This window comes from Polistes fuscatus, unplaced genomic scaffold (assembly GCF_010416935.1).
Source record: "Polistes fuscatus isolate 324 unplaced genomic scaffold, CU_Pfus_HIC Scaffold24, whole genome shotgun sequence".
NCBI classification, from domain to species: domain Eukaryota; kingdom Metazoa; phylum Arthropoda; class Insecta; order Hymenoptera; family Vespidae; genus Polistes; species Polistes fuscatus.
The window spans coordinates 1923328-1946828 of NW_025113101.1; the positions used below are offsets into that span (position 1 = coordinate 1923328).

At 27.3% G+C, this 23501-nt stretch overlaps 3 protein-coding genes across 7 annotated transcripts; 1 reads left to right on the forward strand and 2 right to left on the reverse strand.

Annotated features, from left to right (window-relative positions):
• Positions 1–994: 994 nt before the first annotated feature.
• Positions 995–5007, reverse strand: LOC122518281 (nuclear RNA export factor 1-like). Its single transcript, XM_043637137.1, has 10 exons — positions 4742–5007; positions 4128–4444; positions 3763–3849; positions 3457–3700; positions 3191–3384; positions 2998–3110; positions 2561–2597; positions 2242–2474; positions 1921–2089; positions 995–1829 (listed from the first exon to the last, which is right to left on the reverse strand). Exons 1-10 carry the CDS (start codon positions 4818–4820, stop codon positions 1371–1373), a joined length of 1932 nt encoding a protein of 643 aa, XP_043493072.1. The 5' UTR covers positions 4821–5007; the 3' UTR covers positions 995–1370.
• A 3501-nt stretch (positions 5008–8508) lies between these two features.
• On the reverse strand, positions 8509–12885 carry LOC122518309 (nuclear RNA export factor 1-like). Its single transcript, XM_043637184.1, has 10 exons — positions 12656–12885; positions 12084–12400; positions 11719–11805; positions 11413–11656; positions 11147–11340; positions 10591–10703; positions 10154–10190; positions 9835–10067; positions 9512–9680; positions 8509–9420 (listed from the first exon to the last, which is right to left on the reverse strand). The coding sequence occupies exons 1-10, from the start codon at positions 12732–12734 to the stop codon at positions 8962–8964; spliced, it is 1932 nt and encodes a 643-aa protein (XP_043493119.1). The 5' UTR covers positions 12735–12885; the 3' UTR covers positions 8509–8961.
• Positions 12886–13969: 1084 nt separating this feature from the next.
• Positions 13970–22019, forward strand: LOC122518272 (protein MON2 homolog). 5 transcript variants are annotated; one of them, XM_043637101.1, is made up of 25 exons: positions 13970–14214; positions 14446–14577; positions 14685–14867; positions 14980–15216; positions 15292–15417; positions 15508–15705; positions 15784–16036; positions 16106–16259; positions 16531–16770; positions 16858–17144; positions 17356–17726; positions 17814–18026; positions 18149–18324; positions 18441–18603; positions 18781–18928; positions 19026–19279; positions 19359–19493; positions 19587–19837; positions 19928–20090; positions 20167–20310; positions 20387–20700; positions 20787–20971; positions 21070–21313; positions 21470–21552; positions 21653–22019. In XM_043637101.1, the coding sequence occupies exons 1-25, from the start codon at positions 14095–14097 to the stop codon at positions 21820–21822; spliced, it is 4944 nt and encodes a 1647-aa protein (XP_043493036.1). In that variant the 5' UTR covers positions 13970–14094; the 3' UTR covers positions 21823–22019. The 5 variants fall into 5 exon arrangements, with proteins under 5 accessions (XP_043493036.1, XP_043493038.1, XP_043493037.1 ...); XM_043637103.1 differs by having other exon boundaries at positions 21476–21552; XM_043637102.1 differs by having other exon boundaries at positions 16109–16259.
• Positions 22020–23501: the final 1482 nt, after the last annotated feature.

The following is a 23501-nucleotide window of genomic DNA, read 5'->3' on the forward strand; positions in this document are numbered from 1 at the left end:
GTTATCGAAAGTTACTTAATTCATAAGTTTTTCGTTTTTTTTTGATTTTGTACCTTCATAGGCGTAAAACTATTTTATTTGTATAACTTATTTAAAATTAATATAAGGGGTGTCCTAAAAGTCACTTTATCAAACAGATAAATTAGAAATTTTTGTTTGGTTGATATTTAGAGTAGTGCCATCATGGCCTATACTTTTTTTTTTAAACATTGTAACTAGTGATTCAAATCTTGAAATGAAAAACAAAATATTGTAATTCTATTTTGAAAAAAAAATCAATATTAATTTTTTTGTTTTGTTTTACTTACTTGATAAAGTGACTTTTGTGATACCCATGTATTTATTATACAATTATTTATATCTTACAAGTAAATATATACTGCATTTGTGTTATCATTTAACTTTCAAAGTTACATTCATTTCTTATAAAATATTTAAAACATAAGATATTTATTATATATACTGAAATGGCAGTATATTTCAGAAAAATTGTTTTGTTTTTTTTAGCCTTAGCTTATGAATTGAGAAACTAAAATGGTAACTAAAACAGAATAGTATTACATGAGTAATACTTAAAAATTTCATTTTTACAAATAACTTTGAAAGTTAAATAAACAAAACAGACAAATATTATATGTAGATGACATGCATTATTTGTAACATATTATTAGATTTATATACAAGAATAGTGAAGTTAAGTTCTTTCCTCTCTTATTTTATGAAGATAATAAAAAAAAACTTAAGTTATGGTATAATGATTGAATAGTTCTGTTGAATATTTTTATCAATGTGATAAAATATTATAAATCACGAATGAACAGCAAGGATGTAAGTCGTGTGTGATTTATAAAGTCAAATTTTTGTGAAAATATCATAGTTACGTTGAAAAATGATTGAATGATTTTTTGCTTTTTTAGTTTTTGTTATTTTTTTTCGTTTTTCTTTTTTCATAAAAATATTTGTTATTCTAGAAATCATAGACGTGCAAAATTAATTCATGGAGCGAATTAATCTTTATTCTCACTGTTAATTTTATTTTTTCCTTGGTAACTTTTTACTTCCACTAGCACTACCGTGTAATTAAAAAAAGTCAACACTATTCTATGATATAGAATATGAACTTAAAACTACTTTAGATACTATATTCTACTTTGCCATAATATTTAATTACAAATTTTTTGGATAAACATTCCATTTAAGAATAATAAATTTAAAACATTTGTTGTTCTGTTTGTTTTATGAATTACAATATTTTTCAAAAATGTTATGAATATCCAAAACGTCAGCACCTTATTGAAATTAAGAGAGATAATTTACAACAAACAAAACAAATCTGGAATATCTTTTAAACTTTCTAATAATATTAAAATTTACTTACTAAATGCTTCCGATGGTATTAGACCACGCTTAAAGAATTCTTGAAAAGCGGATAAAGCATTTTCATAATTCCATTCAACTTCTCTGAGGCATTTTAAACTCCATTCCAGATTCATATTTGTTTGCTGGCTCAATGTCACAATCATTTGTTGTTTTACAGTTTCCGACAATTCCGGAACTGTTCCTTCAGCAGCAGAGTTTGATGTTTTTGATATTGATGGTTCTTCAGCCATTGGTTCTTCAGCCATTGGTTCTTCTGATTCTTTATCGGTATTGTTCAATATGAGCTTTCGTTGCGTTTCAGTTGTGTTACTGATATGTAATTGTTCATTACAAATACAATATCCAGTTCCTTGAGGTACTATAATAAAAGTTCTATTAAAGTATCGGACATGTTCTTCTTTAGTTAGCTCTTTGAACAGTCCAGTTACTGTGACAAACATCATTCTTTCCTGTAAAATTACAAAGTTAATTAGAATAAGATAATAAAGTTAATATATATATATTTAAAATTTCATTTTTATATGAAAATAAGATACTTACAGTAACTAGACTAATATCCATCGTAAATGTATTTAAAAAATGTTTAGTTTTTGTCATTTCAGAAATATGTGACACTACAGGCAATTTTCCTTGTTTTAATAGTTTTTGTCTTCTGTTAGCATCATTTACTCTAAATAAATTTCTATTTTCCCCAACATAAGAGTTTAATCTGGAAGAAAAAGAAAAAAAGAAAAAAAAAAAAAAAAAAAGACAGAGAGAGAAAGAGAGAAAGAGATTAATTAAAATTTGATTATATGCTAAAATCGTAATTAAACATGCATTGAATAAATTATAAAACCAGATTTAGAAATATTGACTTACTTGTTGGCATTATAAGCAGTATTTACAGTCAAACTGAAGGACGCGTGTTCATTATAAGCATCCAATAATGGTTGACGATTGCCACTATCGTAAACCAGAAAATATTGTTGCAGAAATTGACTGGCTATTTCTTGAGCTTTAGCATTTGAAGTGAATATGCGTTGGGTAGGAGGTATTTTTGATGCATCATCCATAACATCAAATAAGATTGGACGTGGTAGATCTACTCCATCCTGTAAAATAAATCATACATACTTAGGCTTTCTTAAATATATTAAATAGCAGTTAATTTAGTTGTTAATTTGAAACTATATCTTACCAGTCTCAGGAGTTTAGGGAACCTCCTCCGCACATCGCTGTTTTAAGGGAAAGAAAAGATAGAAGCCCGGGGGCTCCGCATTAATAAGAAAAATTAAAAACATGTGCCTTATTATTCAGAATCTAATATTAAATATAATAGAAACTTACTATCTTTATATGCTCATGAATTAATGCAAACTTACGTTAGAAAACATTAGAAGTATTGTTGAATATTTATACAGTTTTGAATATGTAATGAAATTAAATTAAAAATAAAAATAAATGAGAAATAAAGAACAGCATGAAATCTAAACATATAATTAATAAGTCTGAATATAAAAAAAAACATAAAATAAATGTGACAAATAAAAGATAAAACGAGCGTACGCGCATATCAATCATTTTAGATAAATTTCTGGTTTGAACGACAATGTTAATACTTCAACCATACATTACCTAACATATTCACTCTGTCGGGATTTATACTTGTTGCATACTGGATTACCAGCTAATTTTAATTCTTCTAGCTTGAGATCCTTGACAACGTCCAAATGATGCATTTCTCTTATCTAGAAATAAGAAAATTTATGAATAATACATAGTATTTTTTCCTTGTGAAACTTATAAAAAAAAGAAAATATGTAATTACCTTATTGTCGCCTATGTACAATATTTTCAATTTAGGAAACTTTTTGTGAAGGACGTTGAGTCTTTCAATTAAGTTCAATTTGTTTCCATCTAAATTTAATGCCTCCAAGTTAGGGATATATTCTGCGACAATGTCCAATACGGTCATTAACATAACTGGTCGAAATAATGCACAGAAATAATCAGCAACAAGATCTGTAATATAAAAATATAATTAATTTTTTTTATTTTAATAATATTTATCTTTCTGTAAAGATTTATTCATACCTGGATCTTGATGAAACTTTGACAAGTCTAATGCATTGTTTTCTTGAAAATATCGTTTTACCATAGCTTGCTTCAGTTGTTCTTTTAATTTATCATTAATTTCACAATGAGGAAAACCTGGTTTAACTCTAACTTGAAGTTTAAAACCATCTGTGGTTGTTATTTTTCGATCACAGGCAAGAAGTGCATTTGCAGTTTTATGATCATCTACATAAAACACAGCTTCGGATCCCATAGTCTTGTACTGTAAAAAATTAGTATTAAATAAATTATGTGAAAATATGTGAAATATTAAGTAATACTTACCATTATGGGAACGAAAGTCTCAGGAGCAATATAACTCAAAAGATTGTTTATTATGTAATCTTTTGTATACTGCTGTCCATATGGCACCTAAAGAGAAATATATATTTGTTACTATATTGTGTCTTGCATTTCTATCATAGCGTGGTAAAAATAGGTATACATAAAGCTATGTTTAGTGTTAATGACAAATGTATTTAAATATTAGTTGAATATCGTAGCAATAATATTTCTATAAAATCATTAGAAAAAATGAATGCGAGAATGTATCGTTATCAAGAATTAAAAGAGTTAAACAGAAAGTCACAGAAAATTAATCTGGCACAATATAAATGTATGTGTATATTGTATCGTATACTGATACTTACAATGATTTTATACCAATTAGCTTCTCCAAGGGAGAGTGGTGGTCTAGGAAGTATGCCACCTCGAAAACCTCTGGGTGGCAAAGGGCTGTTTCTTCCCCTCGATAAACCTCTGCCTCTACCTCTAACAACAACTTGTCTGTTATTGTTGTTATTGTTATTAGAATTAACTCCCATCGGAGAATCGTCGTCTTTAAAAGCCTCTACAAATATTTCTCTCGCTATTCTCATATTTCTAGAGGGCCTTGGTTGTTGTTTGAATGATACACGAGGTCGAGAAGCATATCTCCCATCCCGTCTCACGTGTCTATCATCGTGTCCTGAATCATAAAAAGAATATATTCTTTTTCTAGCTTTCGATATTTGTTACAGCTATTAGATTTCTACTATCTTTACAAGAAAAAAAAATGAAAAATTCGAAAAAAATTAATTTTACGGAATAATGTAAAAAAATTATTTTTAGATAAAGTATATTAAAAAATAATATATTAAAAATTATTTCTATATATATAAATGGAAACAAATGCAAACAATGAATAAGATATCGAGAATAAGTTGTCTTTGTTCTGAATTCACAAGCGTTGTAAAGCGTAGTTAGATCATAAATGATACTTTACCAAAGTAATGTTTATCCTCAGTATTATTCACTCGACCACCACGATTATCCCAAGTAGCTTTAGCAGGTCTTTTAGGCATTTCGGGAATATTTAATATACTTTATAAACTCAAAAGTATAAAACTTTGCCCTTTTGATGCACTAGGTTAGAAATTATTACGATCACCTGATGAAGAAACAACGACCAACCAATCAAGCGTACAAACTGCAATGACCGTTCTAAGAACGACTGTACAGGTAATACATCGATGCACCACTAGGGGAAATTATTAGAAAATTGTACAATTATGTGATTTTTATATTAAAGAAAAATTGAAAAAATTTCAATTCAAATATATATTTTGGCAATATAAATCGGAAGAAATAAATAAAATATTTTTATAATTAATAAATATTAATAAAAAAGGAAAAGTACCGTAGACCGCAGCGCTATTTAGTAGTCTCTTTTGGAAGTTTGAATTTACATTCCACGACATTGATGACTACTAAGGGGGAGAATCACCAGAATATTTCTAGAATGACGTGTCCTTTGTTTTTCTATCTATTGTTAAAAAAGCAATATGGCGGTCTTTCTGGAAAAATATATTTAAAAATTCTAAATTTTCAATAGAGAAATTATTATTAACATGAATAAAACAATCAAAAAGTTTATAAATGTAGGTTTTTGCATATTTTTGTTCGCATATAAATTACATAAAGATGAAAAATCGTATAATAGATTGTAGAATAGAAATAAATAGAAGATTATAAGAATCTTAAATTTTCAATAAACAAATTCTACTATAAATAAAATATTCAGATAATATATTTTTGTTTCTTTTTTAAATCTTTGGTAGTTTGGACATAACATTACAAACTTTTTTAAATAAAATAAAGGATATAAATATATAAAAAATATAAAAATTATAAATGATATGTATAAATATTGCTTAAAAATAAATTTTCAGGAATTTTTAAAGTAAATTTTGAAAATACAATGACCAATAAGAACAAAGTTGAGTACAATTTGATACCAAGTTAGCCAATCATTGAAAAATTACGTAAATATATATTGACAATGATTGGATTTAATTACAAAAAACATAAGCGTCTTATCCAATCGTAGTAAACTTTTAATACGAATATTTCGCTGTCAAAGAAATTGTCGTTTTGATTGGAAATTCGGTTAAGGTCAGTTCACACATTTTATTAAGACCAACAATATTGTTGTATATAATCATGTTTGCAAAATAGATAATTTTTTAAAGGCTAAATTTAATGGATCGTCGTGTTTAATTAGAAATAATTAATATTGTTATCTTGGGTGATTTCTATTAATTATTGCAATGTAAAACTTCATATTATAAATTTTGGTATTAAACGCATTGCATAACTTATATGTATAAGTATATTATATCAAAGTAAAAGTGCAATTTTATATATTTATAAATGGTATCATATATTTATATTTACAGTATTAACAGTGATATGAATTATGTATACATAGAAAACAATATTTATATTTATATATATATATATACACATAAATACAAACATTTATATGTTCATATAAATGATTTTAATGATCGTCAATATATATCAGGTTTTAATGGAATTAACATATATATGTATGTGTTTTAAAAGAACTTTTTTAAAAATATAAACAGAAATATAATTATTCAGGTTCTTCAATTTACAGAATCAATGTTAGAAAAAATATAATTACATATATCGGAGTCTTATTATCTATGCGTATCACAATTTACTTGCTAAAAAAATAAAAATTACAAATATAATTATTCATATTGTTATTACAACTAGTAATTTTTCTGTTAACTGTGAGTATAAATTATATTAATATGTTTTTTTTTTGTATAGCATGCCATATATAGAATACAATTAATATTGTTTTTATAAGCTGTAAAGAAAAAGATAAATTAGAAAAATCTATTTTTAGTAAGCATAATTGGCTATTATGCTAAATGCTTTTTAAGTGTTTTTAAGTTTTGAATGCAATCATGGTTCTTTGCGTGTATGATGTTTATGTGTGTAGATAAATATATTATTATATATATATTTTTTAATGTATATATATCATGGTATGAAAACCACTTCGGTGAAATGGATCTTTGTCGTCCAGGTGCTAAGGATATGCTGATGATTATTATAAATCGCTCAGCATAAATATGCATTTTGTTTTCAATATTTGACATATTATGCTTATATCATGTTTTATGCCGTGTATTGTAATCATTTGCAGATATAGGCAATAAATTCTTCATTGTATCCATATATCCTTTGGATTATCGACCAGTGATTATTTGCATCACAGTCTATATAATTGTTTAATATGCACCTGGTAATCATTATTACATCTGCATTCATGAACAAAATATTTAAATAATATTATTTAAAAAAATAAAAAAAAAAATATATATTGCATGTATAGAACCTCACGCATTTTCAACTTAAATTGTGTACTTTATGAGAACCATAATAATAATTATAATAATACAAATAATAAGACTATTAATAATAATCATCAAAATAATAATGTGATAATTATGATCACAAAAATACTATATATAAAAATATAGAAATTTCAGATATTAATGAATTTATACTCACATTTAACTTTAAATTTTCCTATTTCAAGTATGTAAAAATGTGTACACCCTAATAATATTGATTTTCTTTTGTCTGTATGAGCTATTATCTATCTATTATATGTAAAAATCTGTTGAAATTTTGAAATCAGAATAATTTTGTATGATTTCTTAAAATTTATCCCTATAAAATGAAATATTTTAAACTATATGATTACCTATAAATTATTAATTAATTATTATAATTATAAATATCTCATCTGCGAGTTATCGAAAGTTACTTAATTCATAAGTTTTTCGTTTTTTTTTGATTTTGTACCTTCATAGGCGTAAAACTATTTTATTTGTATAACTTATTTAAAATTAATATAAGGGGTGTCCTAAAAGTCACTTTATCAAACAGATAAATTAGAAATTTTTGTTTGGTTGATATTTAGAGTAGTGCCATCATGGCCTATACTTTTTTTTTTAAACATTGTAACTAGTGATTCAAATCTTGAAATGAAAAACAAAATATTGTAATTCTATTTTGAAAAAAAAATCAATATTAATTTTTTTGTTTTGTTTTACTTACTTGATAAAGTGACTTTTGTGATACCCATGTATTTATTATACAATTATTATATCTTACAAGTAAATATATACTGCATTTGTGTTATCATTTAACTTTCAAAGTTACATTCATTTCTTATAAAATATTTAAAACATAAGATATTTATTATATATACTGAAATGGCAGTATATTTCAGAAAAATTGTTTTGTTTTTTTTAGCCTTAGCTTATGAATTGAGAAACTAAAATGGTAACTAAAACAGAATAGTATTACATGAGTAATACTTAAAAATTTCATTTTTACAAATAACTTTGAAAGTTAAATAAACAAAACAGACAAATATTATATGTAGATGACATGCATTATTTGTAACATATTATTAGATTTATATACAAGAATAGTGAAGTTAAGTTCTTTCCTCTCTTATTTTATGAAGGTAATAAAAAAAAAACTTAAGTTATGGTATAATGATTGAATAGTTCTGTTGAATATTTTTATCAATGTGATAAAATACTATAAATCATGAATGAACAGCAAGTATGTAAGTCGTGTGTGATTTATAAAGTCAAATTTTTGTGAAAATATCATAGTTACGTTGAAAAATGATTGAATGATTTTTTGCTTTTTTAGTTTTTGTTATTTTTTTTCGTTTTTCTTTTTTCATAAAAATATTTGTTATTCTAGAAATCATAGACGTGCAAAATTAGTTCATGGAGCGAATTAATCTTTATTCTCACTGTTAATTTTATTTTTTCCTTGGTAACTTTTTACTTCCACTAGCACTACCGTGTAATTAAAAAAAGTCAACACTATTCTATGATATAGAATATGAACTTAAAACTACTTTAGATACTATATTCTACTTTGCCATAATATTTAATTACAAATTTTTTGGATAAACATTCCATTTAAGAATAATAAATTTAAAACATTTGTTGTTCTGTTTGTTTTATGAATTACAATATTTTTCAAAAATGTTATGAATATCCAAAACGTCAGCACCTTATTGAAATTAAGAGAGATAATTTACAACAAACAAAACAAATCTGGAATATCTTTTAAACTTTCTAATAATATTAAAATTTACTTACTAAATGCTTCCGATGGTATTAGACCACGCTTAAAGAATTCTTGAAAAGCGGATAAAGCATTTTCATAATTCCATTCAACTTCTCTGAGGCATTTTAAACTCCATTCCAGATTCATATTTGTTTGCTGGCTCAATGTCACAATCATTTGTTGTTTTAAAGTTTCCGACAATTCCGGAACTGTTCCTTCAGCAGCAGAGTTTGATGTTTTTGATATTGATGGTTCTTCAGCCATTGGTTCTTCAGCCATTGGTTCTTCTGATTCTTTATCGGTATTGTTCAATATGAGCTTTCGTTGCGTGTCAGTTGTGTTACTGATATGTAATTGTTCATTACAAATACAATATCCAGTTCCTTGAGGTATTATAATAAATGTTCTATTAAAGTATCGGACATGTTCTTCTTTAGTTAGCTCTTTGAACAGTCCAGTTACTGTGACAAAAATCATTCTTTCCTGTAAAATTACAAAGTTAATTAGAATAAGATAATAAAGTTAATATATATATATTTAAAATTTCATTTTTATATGAAAATAAGATACTTACAGTAACTAGACTAATATCCATCGTAAATGTATTTAAAAAATGTTTAGTTTGTGGCATTTGAGAAATAAATGACACTATTGTCAGTTTTCCTTGTTTTAATAATTTTTGTCTTCTGTTAGCATCATTTACTCTAAATAAATTTCTATTTTCCCCAACATAAGAGTTTAATCTGGAAGAAAAAGTAAAAAAGAAAAAAAAAAAAAAAAAAAAAGACAGAGAGAGAAAGAGAGAAAGAGATTAATTAAAATTTGATTATATGCTAAAATCGTAATTAAACATGCATTGAATAAATTATAAAACCAGATTTAGAAATATTGACTTACTTGTTGGCATTATAAGCAGTATTTACAGTCAAACTGAAGGACGCGTGTTCATTATAAGCATCCAATAATGGTTGACGATTGCCACTATCGTAAACCAGAAAATATTGTTGCAGAAATTGACTGGCTATTTCTTGAGCTTCAGCATTTGAAGTGAATATGCGTTGGGTAGGAGGTATTTTTGATGCATCATCCATAACATCAAATAAGATTGGACGTGGTAGATCTACTCCATCCTGTAAAATAAATCATACATACTTAGGCTTTCTTAAATATATTAAATAGCAGTTAATTTAGTTGTTAATTTGAAACTATATCTTACCAGTCTCAGGAGTTTAGGGAACCTCCTCCGTACATCGCTGTTTTAAGGGAAAGAAAAGATAGAAGCCCGCGGGCTCCGCATTAATAAGAAAAATTAAAAACATGTGCCTTATTATTCAGAATCTAATATTAAATATAATAGAAACTTACTATCTTTATATGCTCATGAATTAATGCAAACTTACGTTAGAAAACATTAGAAGTATTGTTGAATATTTATACAGTTTTGAATATGTAATGAAATTAAATTAAAAATAAAAATAAATGAGAAAAAAAGATCAGCATGAAATCTAAATATATAATTAATAAGTCTGAATATAAAAAAAAACATAAAATAAATGTGACAAATAAAAGATAAAACGAGCGTACGCGCATATCAATCATTTTAGATAAATTTCTGGTTTGAACGACAATGTTAATACTTCAACCATACATTACCTAACATATTCACTCTGTCGGGATTTATACTTGTTGCATACTGGATTACCAGCTAATTTTAATTCTTCTAGCTTGAGATCCTTGATAACGTCCAAATGATGCATTTCTCTTATCTAGAAATAAGAAAATTTATGAATAATACATAGTATTGAAGGATGAGAAATGAAGAAAAGAAACTTTCTCTTCGAGATTATCCGGTATTTGTTTAGGCGATACCACGTGAGGAATGCCTCACCCTATGTTTCGTTTCATGTTTCGTCGCATGGAAACCACTCGATGTTTCTCGTAGATAAATAGATGAATATTCGAGAGGGACCGAGAAGTTTCTAGAACGATAAGAAACTATAAAAGAGAAGCGTTTCAGTTCGGACCGAATTCAGTGTAAGTCCAGCTACGGTATAGTCAAGTGTTAGTCGACTTAATAAATTGTTACTTGTGATTACAATCACACTCCTCACTATTTTTTTACTATATATATATATATATATATAATTTAAACATCCTACAGTATTTTTTCCTTGTGAAACTTATAAAAAAAAAGAAAATATGTAATTACCTTATTGTCGCCTATGTACAATATTTTTAATTTAGGAAACTTTTTGTGAAGGACGTTGAGTCTTTCAATTAAGTTCAATTTGTTTCCATCTAAATTTAATGCCTCCAAGTTAGGGATATATTCTGCGACAATGTCCAATACGGTCATTAACATAACTGGTCGAAATAATGCACAGAAATAATCAGCAACAAGATCTGTAATATAAAAATATAATTAATTTTTTTTTTTTTAATAATATTTATCTTTCTGTAAAGATTTATTCATACCTGGATCTTGATGAAACTTTGACAAGTCTAATGCATTGTTTTCTTGAAAATATCGTTTTACCATAGCTTGCTTCAGTTGTTCTTTTAATTTATCATTAATTTCACAGTGAGGAAAACCTGGTTTAACTCTAACTTGAAGTTTAAAACCACCTGTGGTTGTTATTTTTCGATCACAGGCAAGAAGTGCATTTGCAGTTTTATGATCATCTACATAAAACACAGCTTCGGATCCCATAGTCTTGTACTGTAAAAAATTAGTATTAAATAAATTATGTGAAAATATGTGAAATATTAAGTAATACTTACCATTATGGGAACGAAAGTCTCAGGAGCAATATAACTCAAAAGATTGTTTATTATGTAATCTTTTGTATACTGCTGTCCATATGGCACCTAAAGAGAAATATATATTTGTTACTATATTGTGTTTTGCATTTCTATCATAGCGTGGTAAAAATAGGTATACATAAAGCTATGTTTAGTGTTAATGACAAATGTATTTGAATATTAGTTGAATATCGTAGCAATAATATTTCTATAAAATCATTAGAAAAAATGAATGCGAGAATGTATCGTTATCAAGAATTAAAAGAGTTAAACAGAAAGTCGCAGAAAATTAATCTGGCACAATATGAATGTATGTGTATATTGTATCGTATACTAATACTTACAATGATTTTATACCAATTAGCTTCTCCAAGGGAGAGTGGTGGTCTAGAAAGTATGCCACCTCGGAAACCTCTGGGTGGCAAAGGGCTGTTTCTTCCCCTCGATAAACCTCGGCCTCTACCTCTAACAACAACTTGTCTGTTATTGTTGTTATTGTTATTAGAATTAACTCCCGTTGGAGAATCGTCGTCTTTAAAAGCCTCTACAAATATTTCTCTCGCTATTCTCGTATTCCTAGAGGGCCTTGGTTGTTGTTTGAATGATACACGAGGTCGAGAAGCATATCTTCCATCCCGTCTCACGTGTCTATCATCATGTCCTGAATCATAAAAAGAATATATTTTTTTTCTAGCTTTCGATATTTGTTACAGCTATTAGATTTCTACTATCTTTACAAGAAAAAAAAATGAAAAATTCGAAAAAAATTAATTTTACGTAATAATGTAAAAAAATTATTTCGATATATATAAATGGAAACAAATGCAAACAATGAATAAGATATCGAGAATAAGTTGTCTTTGTTCTGAATTCACAAGCGTTGTAAAGCGTAGTTAGATCATAAATGATACTTTACCAAAGTAATGTTTATCCTCAGTATTATTCACTCGACCACCACGATTATCCCAAGTAGCTTTAGCAGGTCTTTTAGGCATTTTGGGAATACTTAATATACTTTATAAACTCAAAAGTATAAAACTTTGCACTTTTGATGCACTAGGTTAGAAATTATTACGATCACCTGATGAAGAAACAACGACCAACCAATCAAGCGCACAAACTGCAATGACCGTTCTAAGAACGACTGTACAGGTAATACATCGATGCACCACTAGGGGAAATTATTAGAAAATTGTACAATTATGTGATTTTTATATTAAAGAAAAATTGAAAAAATTTCAATTCAAATATATATTTTGACAATATTAATCGGAAGAAATAAATAAAATATTTTTATAATTAATAAATATTAATAAAAAAGGAAAAAGTACCGTAGACCGCAGCGCCATTTAGTAGTCTCTTTTGGAAGTTTGAATTTACATTCCACGACATTGATGACTACTAAGGGGGGAGAATCACCAGAATATTTCTAGAATGACGTGTCCTTTGTTTTTCTATCTATTGTTAAAAAAGCAATATGGCGGTCTTTCTGGAAAAATATATATTTAAAAATTCTAAATTTTCAATAGAGAAATTATTATTAACATGAATAAAACAATCAAAAAGTTTATAAATGTAGGTTTTTGCATATTTTTGTTCGCATATAAATTACATAAAGATGAAAAATCGTATAATAGATTGTAGAATAGAAATAAATAGAAAATTATAAGAATCTTAAATTTTCAATAAACAAATTCTACTATAAATAAAATATTCAGATAATATATTTTTGTTTCTTTTTCAAATCTTTGGTAGTTTGGACATAACATTACTAACTTTTTTAAATAAAATAAAGGATATAAATATATAAAAAATATAAAAATTATAAATGATATGTATAAATATTGCTTAAAAATAAATTTTCAGGAATTTTTGAAGTAAATTTTGAAAATACAATGACCAATAAGAACAAAGTTGAGTACAAATTGATACCAAGTTAGCCAATCATTGAAAAATTACGTAAATATATATTGACAATGATTGGATTTAATTACAAAAAACATAAGCGTCTTATCCAATCGTAGTAATCTTTTAATACGAATATTTCGCTGTCAAAGAAATTGTCGTTTTGATTGGAAATTCGGTTAAGATCAGTTCACACATTTTATTAAGACCAACAATATAATCATGTTTGCAAAATAGATAATTTCTTAAAGGCTAAATTTAATGGATCGTCACTTAGTTGCTGTCATTTCTGATAATTGGCATACGATATGCCAACTGACCTACTATTATGTAGATATGAATTTTATTACAAAAGTATTAAAATTTGTGAAAAAGTATTAATTTATCATGAGCTAGAGTGACGCTTTATATATTTAAACTTATTAACGAGGGAACATACACTTTGTCACGATGGCGAACACACTTGTCGCAAGTAGTCAAGATAATACTTCGAAATTCTTAGAATCCCTCCAAGCCGATTTGAAGTACCTTGCTTCTGAAAGTAAGAAAAAATATCCTCAAATAAAGGAAGTAAGTTACAATTACTCATATCATTTTAATACACACACACACTATGCTATTATATTACTTAAATTAAATGTAGGTTAAGTTTTAAAATGTAACGTTAGAGTTACTAATATACTAATAAGCATAATATTATGATTGTTTTTAATAGAAATAATTATATGTTATAAATAATTCATATCAATTAACATCAATGCAATAAGAAATTATGTATTAATATGAAATCATTTTTTACAGTCATGCGAGGAAGGAATAACAAAAATAAGGTCTGCTATGAGTGCATCTGGAGGTCCAATATATTATATTGTAAATCAAATCTTATACCCTTTAGTTCAAGGTTGTGAAAGTAAAGATATAAAAATCATTAAAGTTAGTATTTTCTGATGATTATATTATTATAATTAAAAGATATCACACATGAACGTCATGTTATTTATACATTATTACATATTAATAATATTATTCAATTTTTTTAGTTTTGCTTAGGTATAATGCAACGATTAATAACTCAGCAAGCCATAGATCAGAAAGGTGCTCGTTATATTACAGATACATTATGGATGCTTATGGAAACAGGGACCGAAGAAGTTAAAGTTTTACAGACTGTAACTCTTCTTCTTACAAGTAATACTATTGTTCATGGAGATACACTTGCAAGAGTAATTAGAAATATACATATATATATATATATATACATATATCAAACTATAAAAATAAGATGTGTATAATAAAACTTAATCCATTATTATCAATTGAAATTTTTACTTGCAGAATCTGGTTCTTTGCTTTAGATTGCATTTTACCAAGGATTGTACGACTATCAACACAGCAGGTGCAACAGTAAGACAATTGGTATCATTAGTATTTGAACGAGTAGTTGCTGAAGATGAACACACGCTCGATCATCCAGAAATTGAAGAAGTTAATTTGGAGGAATTAAAAACTCCGACAAATCAAGCACCGAAAGGTCTTGGACCTTGTGCTGCTGATGCATATTTAATGTTTCAGGTAATTTCATTGATTTTTTCTGCCTAATTAAGAAGAGAATTGAAATTAAGATTAAATGTTTCGTGTATTTTAAAGGATTTAGTACAATTGGTAAATGCTGATCAGCCATATTGGCTCATAGGGATTACTGAAATGACAAGAACATTTGGTTTAGAATTATTAGAATCTGTTTTAACCAACTTTTCATCTGTATTTTTTAAGGTATTTAAAAAAAACATGTTATTTAGATAAATTTAAGCAGAGTAAAACATTCGAAAATTAATTTTATTTTGTTTCTTCTATTTTATTTAGCATCCTGAATTTAGTTTCTTACTAAAGGAAAGAGTGTGCGCACTTGTAATTAAATTGTTTTCTCCTAATATTAAATATCGTAACTCTGTGCCAGCATCGATACAACAAGCAACGCCACTCGATAAACCTTATTTTCCGATTAGTATGCGTTTATTAAGAGTTGTGTCTATCCTCATACAAAAGTATCATTCTCTTTTGGTAAGTTTAAATAAATTCTTAACATCGGATATAAAAATAATTCGATAATATTTAAATAAGGATTATATTTTATTTTAGGTAACTGAGTGTGAAATATTCTTGTCTTTGATTGTTAAATTTTTGGATCCAGACAAGCCTACCTGGCAAAGAGCTTTAGCATTAGAAGTATTGCATAAGATGACTGTACAAGCAGATCTTTTAACAAATTTTTGTGAGTGCTATGATTTGAAACCACACGCAACAAATATTTTTCAAGATATTGTAAATAGTTTAGGTGCCTATGTACATAGTCTTTTTGTTAATCCACAAATGATTGGTCAAACTGGAACAGGTAATTACATTATGGATTTAATAATAAAATAATATACGAATGATCAATATATATGTATATTTTACATAGCAGCAAATACACCAATACCTCAAGGTACTGGTTCTCCAATCTTCACAGGTATGCCCGTTGGTCCTGGCATATCTCCACAACCTGGATTTTATTCGCGCGGTATTTGGCTACCAGTAGTAGCATCATTTACAAGTGGACATACCAAATCTACCTAGTAAGAATGATTATTATTAAATTTTCTTAAATGTAATTTATTATTTGGTATTGCTCTGATTTTCAATTTTATTATTGCCACCACTGTTGTTATTACTGCTTTTGCTGCTATCATTCTAATAATATAATAGTAGTAGGAACAGCAGTATTGGTATTTATAATAATAGTTATTATATATGGTTAATATTTTATTGTTGTTAATATTGAATTCTTATAAATATGATCTGTGTGATATTTACATAATTATAAGTGTAGAAAAATATGTGTTTCAGTTTGGAAATGCTTGATAAAGTTGAACCACCACAAATACCAATTGGTTATGGAATTAGTGTAGCTTATGCATGTCTATTAGATATAATACGATCAATTGCTCTTGCAATTAATGACACAAAAGAAGAAAATGCTGAAAGTCATTATAAAACGACTGAATTTGAACACAAATTGCATGTACAACTGATCACTTCCAGTTGGTGTGGTTTATTGGCAGCATTAAGTCCATTGATTGATGCAAGGTACTTTTCCATGGGATATTATTTTTCAAATTATTTATATTTTCTTATTAACTTGATATTTTAATAAATATCATAAAACATTTTCAGTACTGATGAATCTGCTACAGAAAATGTTTTAAAAGCAATTCAAACATATGCAGCTCTATGTGGTCAACTGGATTTGCAAAGTCCTCGTGATGCATATATTACTGCAATATGTAAAGGTTCTTTACCACCTCATTATGCCTTAACAGTACTGTATAATGCACCTCAAGGTATACCATGTGCCCGCACACAAGAATCAAATCAATATAATTTATCTATGGGTGAACCAGATCATCGACATCAAGTTGTTGCTGTTGGAACACCTTTACCAACAGCTTCTTTACCTGTTGGTATGTAAATATTTTTAAAAATTAGTTCTTTACATGTAAATGTTAAATGGTTGCTACCGTGGTTTAATGGTAGTGTAGCAATATCTCATTTCGGATAACTATAATGTGAAATGGTGCAACATACTTTTACATTTATTACATTGGGCATTACTCAAGCATGTTGCGTTATTATGCAGAGTGATCAAATATTAAATATAATAATTATACTTAGGTGCACATCAAGGTCCTGTTATGTTAACTGCAAAAAATCTTCAATGTATGCGTGCATTGTTGTCATTGGCACATTGTCATGGCAGTATACTTGGTAGTGCTTGGCATTTAGTACTAACGACTCTTCAACATCTTGTTTGGATACTTGGTTTGAAACCATCTACTGGTGGATCTCTGAAAGCTGGAAGATCTGCTGCTGATCCAAATGCAGTATTAACTAATGCTGTAATGGCAGATTTACCTGTACTTAGTGCTATGTTAAGCAGATTATTTGAAAGTAGTCAGCATCTTGATGATGTGGCTTTACACCATTTAATAGATGCTCTTTGTAAACTAAGTCACGAGGCAATGGAATTAGCATATTCAAATAGAGTATGTGTTTGATATAATTTTAAACATTGTATTTACCTTCATTATATATATAATATATTTAAATTTATTTATATTTATTTTTTATAGGAACCATCACTTTTTGCTGTAGCTAAACTTTTAGAAACAGGAATAGTAAATTTGTCACGCGTCGAAGTTTTATGGAGACCACTTACAAATCATTTATTAGAAGTATGTCAACATCCACATATTCGTATGAGAGAATGGGGTGTTGAAGCAATAACGTATCTTGTAAAAATGGCATTACAATATAAATATCCACAACCGTTGCGTGACAACCAAGTAAATTTTATAATTATTCATTATAATTAATAGTTATTAATTAGCAAAAAATAATCCGGACGTGATATATGTTTAATATTGATTATTGAATAGAAATTAATTTTGTAATTTTGTTCTTACAGAAGTTACAGACATTACTTTTGGGGCCATTGTCAGAATTATCTTCAGTACATCATGGAGATGTCAGACAGCGACAATTAGAATGTGTTTTACAAATACTTCATGGTGCTGGAGAAACACTTTTTCATGGTTGGCCACTAGTTCTTGATATTATTGGAGCAGTGTCCGATCATCACGGGTAATTATATATCATATTATAAATTTATATTGTAAAATTATATTTCATGGTTTTTATATGTAATAGTAATATTTACTTAAATAATAGATATTTGATTTAAAAATCTTTGTTTGTAGTGAAGCTTTAGTACGCATTGCTTTTCAATGCCTTCAACTAGTAGTAACTGATTTCTTACCAGTAATGCCATGGCGATGTCTCCCACAATGTGTTGATACAGCAGCAAAGTTTGGATCGCAAACGCAAGAATTAAATATATCACTTACAGCTGTTGGCCTAATGGTGAGAACATAGTTATTATTAACTGAAAATAATTAGTTTTGTATATAGTGTTGTCTAGTCTATTAAAATAAGATATTATTTAAAATCTTTTTCATTTTCTTAAACGAAGTTAATTGCTTTTCATCAAGTAGAGAAAAGTATAGAATCAATATTTAAAGAGTTATTTATACATTTCAGTGGAATATAAGTGATTATTTCTATCATAATCAAGAAAAATTATGTGTCTCTTTACGTGGAGACTCGTCATCTGTATTTCCTGATTTTCCTGGTACAACAAATATTCCTCCATTTGATAAACTATGGATGTGTCTTTACGCAAGATTAGGTAAACTTTTTAGTTCTTCTCTGTATAGATTTTATATATATACTTATTATAGATTATTATTAAAATATATCTTTTCAAATTTATTTCTATCACACAGGTGATCTATGTGTGGATTCTCGTCCTGCTGTACGAAAATCAGCTAGTCAAACTTTATTTTCTACAATTTCTGCACATGGTAGTCTTTTACATCAGCCAACATGGCAAGCTGTGCTTTGGCAAGTTCTTTTTCCATTATTAGGTAAAGTAAGAAGCTTATCTAATTCAGCAAGCAATGAAAAAGTTGATACTGGTGGAAACATACTTATTCATCATAGTAGAAATACAGCGCAGAAACAATGGGCAGAAACACAGGTATGCATGTAATATATTCTAAAATGAATATAGAAAATTTGATATTTGAAGTTTTTTAAATAAAAATATTATTTTATAGGTTTTAACATTAAGTGGTGTTGCAAGAGTGTTTAATACAAAGCGTCAACTATTACAATTACTAGGTGATTTTCCTAGAGCTTGGTCATTACTTCTTGAATTTATAGAAAATTCTGCTCTGAGTAAGAATAATGAGGTATGCACGATCTTTTTAGTATATACTATAAAATTAAACATACGAATAAAACTTTAAGCAGATAAAAATATATAAAATATAAATCTTTCATAGGTATCTTTAGCAGCATTGAAATCTTTTCAAGAAATTTTATATTTACAAAAAGGATGTGATAATAATGAAGTAACACATTCAGCTGATTCGGAAGCACTTTGGATAGTAGCATGGCGCGTTTGGCTTAATATTGGTACAGAAAGTACAACACCTCCACAAGAGAATGAAACAGAACCTTATGTTCCTTCGCAAGCTTTTTTGACTGCTCTTGTTCATATATTTCCAGCTGTCTTTCAACATATTAGAAAAAAGTACGTAATTCATTGTAATTAAAAAAAAAAAATGTTTCTCGTATTATATATAAGTATATACGTAGATATTTATACTTTTCTTTATTACAGATTTACAGGAACTGATTTAGATAAATTATGTGTTGTATTAAAAAATGTAGTCGCAGTTCCAGTACATGGGGAATCAACTCCTTACATTCTACCCACTGTACCAGATGTTGTTCTTACACATTTACAAGATGGTGTACTACATTCTATGGAGCTTCTTCAAAAGGTGCAATATTATTTTATTAGATACCTTAGTCGGTTTGATCTTCTTGGATATCTAAAAAGTAATCAATTATAATTAGGAAGCATTGAATGGACCTGAAAACCTGAGAACAATGATAGTTTTAATATTTCTTCAATTATTAAGTTTCTCAAAGCTTGCTTGTGAAGCTCCTACATATGGTAGAATACCAACTAAACATATTTCGCAAATTAGAGGTGTATCTGTACGTATCTTTAATTATTATTGGAACAGTTTATGGTAAGTGTTGAAGCATTTTTAAGCTGACTTCATTTATTTAGGCTGACTGGGTGATCATGAATTATGTTCCTTTTGGAGAAAAAGCATTATCCATGGTTGTAAATTTATATCAAAAGACTGCACATGAAATGGCTGTAATCGATGGACAAGTATTGAAACACATAATAGAAGCTCTTCATGTGCCTCTCTCTATGAAGTATGCATGTCCTTCTTCAACAACATGGAAATTAGCTGTTACGAGTTTATTAGCTGTTTTGCATACTGGTTTACCATTAGCACGTAAATACCCAGAGCATTTTCAAAGCATGTGGCCTGAACTTGCAAGCACATTGGATGACTTTTTATTTCCAAAAAGGTACAGTCTTTCATCTATATTCCCCATTTAGTTTATAAATAATTTTTTATAGTATTGAGAATTCAACATTTTTATATCATTTTAAGTGTAATAAATGCAGAACGCGGAGCTGAAGAAATTCAAGCGGATGAAGCTGTTGACTGTCAAGTGATGGAATTACTTAGAGATGAGGTATTACCGCATTCACAATATATACCTCATCAATTTATTTTACGAGTTGTTATGCTTCTAAACAAAGGATCTATACATTCTGCAACTACAGTGAATATTGGTAATATTATTGTTATGTGCTTGTAATCATAAGAAATAATTTTTTTTTTAATAATACATTTACATTTGATAGAAAGAAATATTAATATATGATTATAGAAAGCAGCGGTGAAGCGAAGTTAAGGGAAGAATTTGCAAAAACATGTTTTGAAACATTATTACAATTTTCTCTACTGGATGGATTAAATAATGAATTGGAACCTGACTCTAATAAAACATTAGAAAATGATGAAGGTGGAGTCGCGGGTCGTTTAGCAGTTACTGCACTTTTACATAGATTCCAAGAAGTTCTACGGAGATTCATTGAAAATGAAAGGCGTAGTGGGAAATGTCCATTACCTAGGTAACAGTATCAATATGATTTAAAAAATAAGATTGGATATTTATAAATATATACCCGAATATATATCATCTGATTTTTTACACAAATTTTGAACAATATAAATTATAAACATTTTTTTATACCTGTAAAATACTTTTTTATGGTGTCTTTTTCTAGGTACAGATTATCGGAAATATCATTCGTTTTAAAAGCCGTTGCTACACTTGTAATATCACTTAAAAAAGCTCCTCCTAATAAAGGTATAACACGTTAAATATAATATTTATTTCTATAGAATTATAATTAATCTAGAGAATATTGTTATTATATGTAAATTAAAAACAACATTGTATGTTTCAGTTGATAGATCTGTGTGGGAACAGTTAATTGCATTGTATCCATGCTTGGTAGAATGTACAATTGCATCTGCTTCTGGACAAGTTACTCGTTCTTTACGTGAGGCTCTATTACAATATCATGATTTGTTAAAACCACCTTTAAATAACACACCAACTTCAACTGGTGTCTGACCACTGTATTCATTTCTATTGAAATGTAATATTGACACGTCATATTACAAAGTAATCAAATATCGTAAATACGTGAGATATATTTAATGTAATTTTATTTGTATATTATGGGCATTTACTTAGAGCACGACAATTAGATAAATATCTTTACTACATTGATTTATGAAATCAATGCATATATGTTTTGTAGTATAAAAGAGGATAAGTGACAATGGGAGTTGAAATTTGTATAAATTTTTTAGCAAAACGCGTCTATACATAATGCTTGGCAATCAAAAGTAAGCTAATATGAATTTCTTAATATAATTCATAACAATTATAGTAGTACCTGCAATAGCAAATATTATACACATATAGCATAAATTTACAATTGTGCTAAAAGTAAAATTATGTTGTCGATATATATTTTCCTTTATTTTCTTTTTCTTGCAAATTTTATTTACTTTTAAAAAAATATTTTAACGAGGATATTATGAATCAACAAAAGTTTATTTAAAATAAAACAAACTTTAGTTTATTTCATCAGAAGTACTCGTAAAAATTAATAGATATCATGCATCTTGTAACATAATTTATAATCAATGTCGAATAACATATATACATACTATTATATACAATTATACACATGGATGCGTGTGTCGATGATTAAAAAAGTAGTTAGGTAAATATACAAAAAAAAAGTTAAATAATTTATTTTTATTTTATTTCGTACTAATATGATTCATAATTTGAATTCTTCTCGAAACGATACGTGTAACTTATGCTACTTTCAAACACACTGAAGTCATATATACGTAAATACATATGCTATATACATGCACGCATATACGTATACGCATATTTTTCAATCGTGTATATATTTGGTCTCATGGCTGGCTTTTTCAAATCGATAGTGTAAATATGAAATACTAGGCAACTACGTTTGTGTATTAATTACAAGACTATTTTATAAAATGTATGACGTTGATACCTAATATAATTACTTTTATGTAATATCATAAGCATAAGTTGTAAATAAACTCATGCAAATTCAATAAATATCATAGCTATTAATATATAATTTTATCCTATATAATTTTTACATATATATGTTCATGCGTTGATTTTCTTTTCCTTTTTTCTTATTTTATAGAGGTATTAACAATTAAAAACTTATAAGAGACACATTTCGAAATGTCATTTTTATTTAATGATGTATACACTCATGTTATAATGATAATATTATTATAGTTTACGACAGATTAGACAATATATAAATGATTATTCCAGCAGAAAAAAGAACGAATATTCCTTGATATGCCCTTTTCTTTGATATTGCATATTATGATACTGCGTATATATAATTATATTGGTCATAAACATAGTATCATAGCTATGAAACAGAGCATATTTCATTATACTGTTAATAAAAATACCAATTTAAAATAGAACTATTGCTTTTAATATATATATATAATAAATATCTTTCCTATAATAAGATTTATAAAAAGTGTTTGTTGTATGTACCGTAAAAGCTTAAATAATTATTTCAAAATCTTATCATTTTTAAAGTAGTTTTATTCTTGTTTTATGTAAAAAATATACTCTGTTTATTTGTAGCATGTATTTCTTGTGATTTAATCAACGATCAAATATTTTGTAAATATATAATCAAAAAACAAAAAATATTTTTAAACAAA